Source organism: Ictalurus punctatus, chromosome 10, assembly GCF_001660625.3.
Source record: "Ictalurus punctatus breed USDA103 chromosome 10, Coco_2.0, whole genome shotgun sequence".
NCBI classification, from domain to species: Eukaryota; Metazoa; Chordata; class Actinopteri; order Siluriformes; family Ictaluridae; genus Ictalurus; species Ictalurus punctatus.
In genome coordinates this window covers 21,487,946-21,497,500 of record NC_030425.2, presented here as the reverse complement: position 1 = coordinate 21,497,500, position 9,555 = coordinate 21,487,946, and the positions used below count along the sequence as shown (strand labels likewise).

Here is a 9,555-nt window from a genome sequence, read left to right as displayed (position 1 = left end):
ACAATTTCTGACAAATACTAAAAATATCAGTTATAAAAATCACATTTTTATTAGAGAAATCATTTTGGGGCAATGATCTAAGAGTAACAAGGCGATAATGTTTTATTTAGTTATTAATGGTTCGTTATAATTCATAAGCATTTGAGTAAACTGAGACAGAGAGAGAGAGTTAGCCCAGTACCTTGTCCATGCTGAAGAGGGCTTGGTACTGGGGCACCACGGCGTTGCGGGGTTCAGTCAGGATGCGGACGAGTGTGTCCTCATCCAAACTGTGAAGCGGCACCACCACAGGCAGGCGGCCCACAAACTCGGGTATCATGCCGAACTCGATGAGGTCACGTGCCTCCACATGCTTCAGGAGCCGGTCCTTCTCCTCAATCTCGGCCACGGCGTCCACCTCTCCACCAGTCATGTGGGCCACATCGGCTGCAGCTGCTGCCCTTCTGCCTTTACCCAGGCTAGATGGTGCTCCAAAGCCTAGATACTGAACGACATGAATATAAACAATAATGTCACGTTAACGTATACCTCGCAATGAGAGCTGAAATATTACTTTCCAATAAACAGGATGATAAATAACTTCAGCTATGTTCATGTTACAAGGCTGACTTATGCAAAAAATAAATAAATAAAATGATTTGGTACAAATGTGGCACAGATCAGATTTTACTTTTTTTTAATGAGGTTCTGGAATAAATACACATTAACTTAGAAACAATTACTTTGAAACACAAACCTTCTCGTTCTTTCTTCTGCTGATTATACGATCCAGCCCGTTGAAAGCACCAGAAGCTACAAATAAGATGTTCGTAGTATCAACTTGCACAGTCTCTCCTCTCAGCTTTCTGGTGTTTTTTTCAGGAACGTTTACAATAGTGCCTTCCAGGAGTTTGAGTAATCCCTATCAAAATAAAGCATAATAAGCAACTGCAGTATTAGATATTCTTTATCTATTCCACTGAATATACACTACTAGTCAAAAGTTTAGGTACACTCATCCCCCCCCCCCAAATAAATCCCAAATAAATCAAAATAATTTATTATTATTTTGGCCTAGAATTTCCAGAAATGTTTTCCTGGCATTTTCTCAAAAGCACCTCCTTGAGATGCTTTTTAAACAGTATTAAAGAAGTTCCCACCTATGCTGGACACTTATTGGCTGCTTTTCCAAATATTTTGCTCCGAGTCATCCATTTAAAAAAAAAAAATTTTTTTGCAAATAAAATGTTAGTTTTCTAATGAAAGAAATGAATATGTTGGCACAATTATATTTTGTCTACAACACCGATTTCAAACATTTAAATCACACACCTTCAGATCAAAAAGAAAATATTTCAGTCAAGTGTCTCCAAACATTTGACTGGTAGTGTATAAACACATAATTGACATTTTAGGGAAAAACTATTAAACACTAAAATATGCAGTTACTAACAGCATTATGATGCTGTAGGTTGCTATGGTGACAAATATACTAAACACTACTCAGACTGAACTATAGTCACATCTTTAAAGCACAGCGTTTCATGACTGACCTGCTGCACACCTTCTCCACCCACATCTCTCAACTGATGGATCCCGGGCACACTGCCAATTTTATCGACTTCATCCAAGAAAACAATACCTATGGAATAAGAATAAATAAATAAATAAACAGTAATAATAAAAATTCAAAAGTCAGCTCACTACAACACCCACACATTGTTTCATATCACCATCAGACTACAAAGATGAGCAGAATATCTCAGTATCATGAATTTTTCTTTATTACCCTGCTGAGCCTTCTCAATAACATAGTTGGCATCCTGCAGCAGCTTGGCAATGACCGACTCAATGTCCTCGCCTACGTAGCCGGCCTGCGTGAGGGTTGTGCAGTCACAGATCGCAAAAGGGACATCCAGGCACTTAGCCAGAGTTTGGGCCAAAAGAGTTTTACCTGCATTATGGACACAAAAGATTACACAAATTTGCCTCTTGTTTTTAAAATGTGTGGTAGGTGTGTCCTGTGTGCCTGTCAGTCTCAGTGCTGGAGGTGTGTCCTGTGTGCCCATCAGTCTCAGTGTGGGAGGTGTGGCCTGTGTGCCCGTCAGTCTCAGTGTGGGAGGTGTGGCCTGTGTGCCCGTCAGTCTCAGTGTGGGAGGTGTGGCCTGTGTGCCCATCAGTCTCAGTGTAGGAGGCACGGCCCCTCTCTCCTCAGCTAGGACCCATGAAACATATGAGCGGTCATACCAGAGCCTGTGGGGCCCAGCAATACGATGTTGCTCTTCTCCAGCTTGATGTCAGTGTGGGTGGAGTCAAGCACATCTCCTCCTCTTCTTTCCTGTGGGGCCTGCTGGTTCACCTGCTGCTGCATGGAGGCTCCTAAAGCATTACCATGGGGGCTGATCCCTGCAATCTGCAGCAGCTCTGCAACAGTGATCACACAAAAAACAGAACAAATGTAGTTATACATACACCGTTGACAAATCAGTGCTACTTACGCTACAGTAAAGCTTTAATAATAATTAAGTGTTTTCTTAAAGTCCCCATGAAATCAAAATGGAAGTTTTATGGATTTTAGTATGAATATGTTCACATTAAGGTTCTCTATAAGCTAGTGTGCTCCAAAACAATGACAAAATTCGACCTTTAGAAGATACAGTATGAATCACAGTCTCTCTCTACCACCTATACGGATCAACAATTTTATTTGAATGATATCATTCTGCACTTCAACTTTGCGTCAGATTTTCTGTCCAATCAAACGCTCTCTATAATCTGAAGTGCCCCGCCCCCAACAGTTGTAGGTTTCCTGGCTGTGAAGTACGCTAAACACTACTGGCTATAACTTTATACCTTTTTTTGACAATGATGCAACCAGTACGCGAATAATAAGTTCTCTGAAAATTTGACATTTTCTCATTAATCCCTTAAAGAAAAGCACCACTCAGAAATACATTGCTTTCTTTAAGTAGAGATGATACAAGAGCTACCTTCGACTGCCACCACTATCAGCAGGTAGTCTAATTGCATCATGGGTAATACAAGAAACCATTAACCAAAATGAAAATAGGACAGTTTTGAATGACTTTCATTACAAAATTAATTTTTTGTTAATTTTTTTTTGGTAAAAAAAAATGAATATGCAAATTGTTGACAGTGGATATTTTTCTTAAAGTAAGAGAACATTTGGGCCCACTAGTAAAATCTTTCAAGCATTACAGGACAATGTACTGTAGCCCGTAAACTGCTGTCACTGCTGTCTTTCAAAGAAGTCAATGCTGCATGACAAACAGCTGAGCCAAAGAGGGGATCTAAAAGGATTTCCTGTGGAAACAAGCTCAATGAACATGGACAATGCGAGTTAAATGTGAATGACCAGTGTGATGATGAACGTAAACAAGATGATGAAGCAAGATGATGAAAGTAAAATCCAAAAGATGAAGAAATTGGTGGCATTGGCAACACATGAAAGCAAACACGGTAATTACTCAAGAGATCGTCGTGAATTTCCAGAAATTTCACAACTAAGTCACACACGACTGAAATTTTCCCTGAAAGTTAAATTAAAAAATAAAAATTAATCATCACCATACATTCGATGTACACTGCTTCTATAACCCAGTTACACAATCAGAAGAAAACAATCCCATAAGTCTTCTACTTTAAAATTTTTTTTTTTTACTGATTATGCCTGAGAACGCCACCCCACTCACTAATGCCTTTACACAGATCAGCAGACAAAACAAAAACCAGACAAAGTTTGGCATTTGTACAATAAAGCAGTTCATGAACTGAATCAAATTAAAAGAACAGAAAGTGTAGGGATTCTGTCTGCCTGCAGGTTTACAGAAATCATAAACCTGAATTAATTATAGAAAGCAAAAGGAGAAATCATAAAAGCATTAACAAGACACTTACTTGTGAATCTGTACTCATCCTCCCGACGTCTTAGCTCTAGCTCTACAGAAAAAGTAGCAGATTTACAAAACATATCACTACTATTATGCACATGTTACTCTGAGCAGCGTCAAAGATTACTTTTGCAGCTTTTTAATTGTACAAATGCCAAATCACAAACATGCAGTCACGGTTCTTATTAGGGCCTGACTGATATACGAGTTGGCCGATAAAAATCTGCCGGAAATTATTTTTCCCCAAACATAATAATAATCCTCATTCACAGCAGCATCCAGCAAGTGATATTTTTTGTGTGAATATAATTCATTTTTAAAGGGAAGTTATGCTCTCTGGGATGCTCTCCTATTGATGGATTATAGCATAATTGGATTCAAATGTTTCATTCTTTTGCACAAATTAGAGATGCCAGATAACGTTCTTTAAATGTCGTTTAAATTCAACTTTGCAAAACTTTGTTATTTATGTGTTTTAAAGGTACGAGTTAAAATGTCACAGAGGCTTGTTTTTGTATTCCACTGTTTATAATTGTACACTCTTCAATTGGACTGCCATTTACTTTTTTATCATATACACTTTATGGGCTGATATCAGTTATTGTAATCTTAAAAGCTGATTTAAATTGGTATGTGCAAATTTTCATATCAGTCAGGACCTAATTCCTACAAACAAAAAAGGGGGCATAGAATATCATCAGTAGAATTATAATGTAATGCAGAGGTTCCCAAACTGTTTGGCCAAATAATCCCAAATGGACTTTATGAATTTGGGAAAATTTATCCCGAAGTCCTACGATAATGCGATAATAGCAAGCCCAGTCTTCATTTAAATGCGTCTTGATAAAACGTGATGCACAGATTCATTTCAAAATATTAGCACACAAATCCCCCCCTCCCCCCATATAAACAGTTCAAATATTAATCTGTAAAATAAATGCATGAAATAAATGAATAAAACAAAAGCAGACTACGAATTTCTCTCACACTCCCATTTGTATATCAAGCGACTCATGTGGAGTCATGACCCTTCATTTGGGAACCTCTGATTTAATGAGTAAGCAAAGACATGTTGCATGTTATGTTAATTAAACATGTTTTGTTTAATTGATACCAACATGGAAACAAGTTATTATGCTGGTTATTCGCCTTCCCTAAAAAAAATAATAAATCAGGGAAGTGGCTCCTGGTTGGGCTGAACCAGCATAGTTGCACAACCAGGCAGTAAAAACCAAGGACACTTACATGCAACAAGACTTTAGGCCATTTGGATAAAGCTTCACTTTACAGAGCTCCATTAATGCTGTCTGTCAGGTCACACTAATAAAAACATCCATCTTAATATGAACAAACCTAACAGCTGACTCCTTCTAAAAAGAAACCTTTAAAGTAATGCTCAGACATTGGAAAGAAGATTGGAAAGAAAAAGGGATTAAACTGACTCAAACGATCAAATTTTCATAAGCACACGTGTGTTCTCTTCGCAGCGTTTCTTAGCAATATAAAATAGATAAGTGGTACAAACCTCGGGGTGTGAGAGAGGCCTGCTTCTCCACCTCTGCCTGGTGCTGTCTGGAGCTGGCTGGCATGTTGTTATAAATGCGTTTGTAGTGGTTGTACACAGCCACTGACAGCACCTTCTTTGCATGGTCCTGACCCACAACATACTTGTCGAGATAGGCATAGATCTAATTTAAAGGAGGGAAAAAATAGGCACGTTATAACATGCCTTTGGTTAATCGTCTGGAAATGAAAATCACACCATTCAGTGATCTGGAAAGGAATGCATCATTCAGACATGCTAATGACATAGCAAGGCCCTGCTGCTTTCAACTGTTACATAAGTTGTTACATAAGAATTGAAATTTTCAGGTTCTAAATCAAGGATATTTATTTATTTATTTTTTAAAAAGATATCAGTACGATACCTTTTTGGGGGGTGGTGGGGGTTTCTGCTGGAAGGCCAGCTTCACAGCTTCAGCGGCTGATTCAGGGTCTTTATTCAGACTCTTCTTAGTGTCCGTTTCCGAGAGCACCACAAAAAAGTGATGACATTTTTCACATTTGACAAATCTAGTTGAGGCTGACAAAGAGAAACATCATTAACTGCTTAGAGTAGAGTACAAAATGCTTTTAGAAGACATACACAACCATACAAATCTCAATGGAAGCCAATGAAATGTGGACCTAGCAGGGATGCAAACATCTAACACTGATCAGATTGGCTTTAATAACCAAAACCACTAAACGACCCAGACATTACGCTAACTAACTAAAGAGACAACAACAATGCAAATCATGAGGGGGGAAAAAAGTCCTGATTTCACAAAGTGTAGTAGTAGTAATAATAATAATAATAATAATAATAATAATAATAATAATAATATTGATTATGATGATGATGCATGGCCTCGCAGATTATAGCCAAACGTCTGACGGCGGAACATTTTTATTTGTTTTTATATTAAAGAATCACTACGACGTGTGATTTAATTACATTTCAGGTCTCATCACAAGCCACTGACTTGACAGCCACACTGAATGTAGCTTATTGGCTGCCTAGTACAGTTGATTCCATAAATATTTAGACACTGAATTTTTTTTTGTTATTTTAACTGTCTACCACAACATATTGGAATCAAAATTAAATAATGATCACAAGCTCACTTTCAGCTTTAATATAAGGGTATTTCCATTCTGGTACAAGTTAATCTTTATCTCATCTGCGCATAAGATATTGTTCCAGAAATGTATAGGAGTTTTTATTTCTTTAGCTTTATTTTTTTGGGGGAAACTCTAATCTAGTCTGCCTGTTTTGGAGGCTTACCATTGGTTTACATGATTTAAACTTCAGTATAGATGTCGCATAACTACAATGTATTACTCACAAACAAATGTTTCCACATGTGTGCAGGGATCTCCGCATTTGGGGCAACGAAGCTGACTGCCACCTTTCCCCGAGTTGCCCGAGCTGGATCTTTTGCCACTTCCTTCACTCACAGATTTCTTCAAAAGAAATGGAACAAAACAACAGATATGCTAGTTCATTTGAATTCAACATCCTGATTTAAAGATAAAGCATACTGTAACATGCAAGGTCAACAGAAAAATAAGTCTACCTTTCCACCATCTCCATCTTTGATTCCGTCCTTAGACGCATAATACACGGATGACTCGGAGAAGGGCCTGACAGGGACGCTTCGTGTCAGACGGATTTCATGAGTCGCTGGCCGGCTCAGAGAGAGCAGCTGCACTCTGGAACCTGAGAACCCTGCATTCAAACAAATGAATTCATTCAATTCACAACAATATTAACTTAGCGTTATAATATATTGTTATACACACACACACCAAGCCTGAACTAACTGATTTGCAACTACAAAAAAAAATAGAATTTATCAAGGCAGGCACTGCGGCTGAATAACGCGAAATTCAGAATGGCGTAATTCTGGATCTCTGCGTTTGAGGCAAAGGGCGAAGTATGTTTACTTCCTCAAAACAGCCAACTGTATACTCAGTGTAATAGATTTAACCAGTGAACATGTCTGTAAGTTGATTATTAAAAAGCAAACACTAATATATACAGTATAACACAGTTGATGGTTTGAGCAGCATTGTTGATTTGATGTCACTTGCTAAACTCTGGGCTGAGTGGACTATTTCTTTGACTTTTCCTAGTCTGAGGTCAGAAATTCTGACTCAAGTTTAGGTTCACCACTGCATTCGATTTACCTCGTAAGTGGTAATTCGCAGGTCAAAAAAATTATTAAAAATGCGATGTAGTGTTAGCCAGTGTTACCAAATTAACAAGCAAATATATCTGTATGTCGATCGATCTAAAGCAAACACTTGTACATACATTATAACTAAATTTAAAGGTAAGAAGTGCTACTTTGTGTACTGCTGATGCTGTGCACAGCCATGTCAATTTGACGTCACAATGGGGAAGGAACTCGTAGTTTAGAAGACTACCCCAAGTCGATGAATAGGAATTTAAAGTTGAGGTGAATTTTCTTTGGCCTTTACTAGTTGATGGTTGGGAACTACGTGGCGACCTCGAGTCAAACACAGCTGATGTACAACTGCGTTGTTATCAGGACTGCATTTGAACGAATCTTTAATACGACCCGGGAACAACGAGCAGTCACAGAGAGTGATTCTTTCATTTTGTGTTGAACGCGCATCGCTGCAACATCCCCATAGGCTCTGTACAGGAAACAGAAATTATTAGATCACCTCTTGCGTCTTCAGGTTCGAGTTGTTCGTTCATCACGTCACAGCCCCACTACATTCAGCCTATGGGGTGATCACAGGATGAACGAAAGACTCGAACCCCAAGACTCGAGAGCTGAACTCATAATTTCTGTTTCCGTGGAACAGACGTGACAAACGTGATGTGACAAAAGAAAGAACGACTTGGATCGGTTGGTGAGGTGAACTAACAGACTGCATAGCCTAAAGACCTAGCTAAGCAATTAATGAATCATTTCTATTTCTCATAATTTGGCCTCAGTTGCATTAGCCTGTAGTTAATTTTTTTATTCGAAATGTGATCAACGGTTGCTTAAGTACTAGACGTGTTGGGAAATTTAACATGTAACATTTTAATTATATTCTGCTGAAATGACCGAAATGACTCGGAAAAAAGATTCGTTCATTTTGCTGAACGAGATTCAAAGATCCGAATCAGTAAAATGATCCGAACTTCCCATCACTGGTCCCTCCTATTACACATCGCTGTAAGGACACTAGAAATGTCCCCATGTGACGTCAGCGCGGGATACAAGCGCGGACTTCTCACGGGAATAATGAACACACACCACCGATCAATAAATTAGCACCAACATCACTAAACACGTCCCAAATATTCCAGTAGAAATATAGTTCATGTGTTTCAAGCTGAAGGTTTCCTTTAAGACTTGACATATTGAAATTAGCTGACTTGTCAGCTAGCCATCCAGAACATGAACACAGAAAATAAATAGTGTCTTTACCTTTGTGAGCTGAATTTATGAGCAATCGTGCCGCTGAAGTGCATGCACAGGACATGTTTTCCGGCTTCGTTTTATTTTTGTTATGCTGAATCAGCTAGCTAAGGACTAGCTAATACTGAAATGCTACGCTAACCAGCTAACCACCATACCATTCAATTAGCGGTGTTAGCTTACTAAGCTTGTCAACGGAAATAAGTTGGTGAAATAATAATAGATCTAGTGCGAACCTGCACTGTTTAGGGCAAAGATAATATATCAGTTATTTCAGGAAATGTCCATAGGTTAATTAAAGTGCACAAGAATCTAAAAGCAATGTGTTCTCAGTGACAAAGCAAAGCTAACTAGGTGTCATGCTAACCTAGCTGAGAACTTGTGTTAGCCTGCTTGAATGGTTGAATCTTAAATGACGTCCTGCTCCCTATCTTAGTGCACTATATAGGGTTTGAAATGATAGGTTTCCAAGGTCTTATATCGTGCACTATGTGCCTGAGGGAAATTAATTTGAGAGTAAACCGGCGTGAGATAAACATGACGAGGGCAGACTCAGACTGTCGCAATGTTAACACGTTCAACCAAATGTCCTTAAAGGGACACTTAAGAAGTTTGTTTTTTGTTTGTTTGTTTGTGTACATGAACATTATACACTTTCGTTCAATTGCAAATGTTAAATA

At 38.5% G+C, this 9,555-nt stretch overlaps 1 protein-coding gene across 2 annotated transcripts in view; it reads right to left on the bottom strand.

Annotated features, from left to right (window-relative positions):
* The window catches only part of clpxa (caseinolytic mitochondrial matrix peptidase chaperone subunit Xa), a 13,204-nt gene extending 3,928 nt beyond the window's left edge, over positions 1 to 9,276 (bottom strand). Inside the window, exons 1-11 of one of the 2 annotated variants that reach the window (XM_017478453.3) lie at positions 8,885 to 9,276; positions 7,010 to 7,161; positions 6,779 to 6,896; positions 5,819 to 5,973; positions 5,416 to 5,578; positions 3,898 to 3,939; positions 2,227 to 2,403; positions 1,769 to 1,933; positions 1,533 to 1,621; positions 737 to 901; positions 182 to 484 (exon numbers count right to left, since the gene is read on the bottom strand). In XM_017478453.3, the coding sequence (XP_017333942.1) occupies positions 182 to 484; positions 737 to 901; positions 1,533 to 1,621; positions 1,769 to 1,933; positions 2,227 to 2,403; positions 3,898 to 3,939; positions 5,416 to 5,578; positions 5,819 to 5,973; positions 6,779 to 6,896; positions 7,010 to 7,161; positions 8,885 to 8,939 (1,584 nt within the window). In that variant the 5' untranslated portion in view covers positions 8,940 to 9,276. The remainder of the gene's footprint in view (positions 1 to 181; positions 485 to 736; positions 902 to 1,532; positions 1,622 to 1,768; positions 1,934 to 2,226; positions 2,404 to 3,897; positions 3,940 to 5,415; positions 5,579 to 5,818; positions 5,974 to 6,778; positions 6,897 to 7,009; positions 7,162 to 8,884) is intronic. The other variant, XM_017478454.3, reaches the window with a different exon arrangement.
* Positions 9,277 to 9,555: the final 279 nt, after the last annotated feature.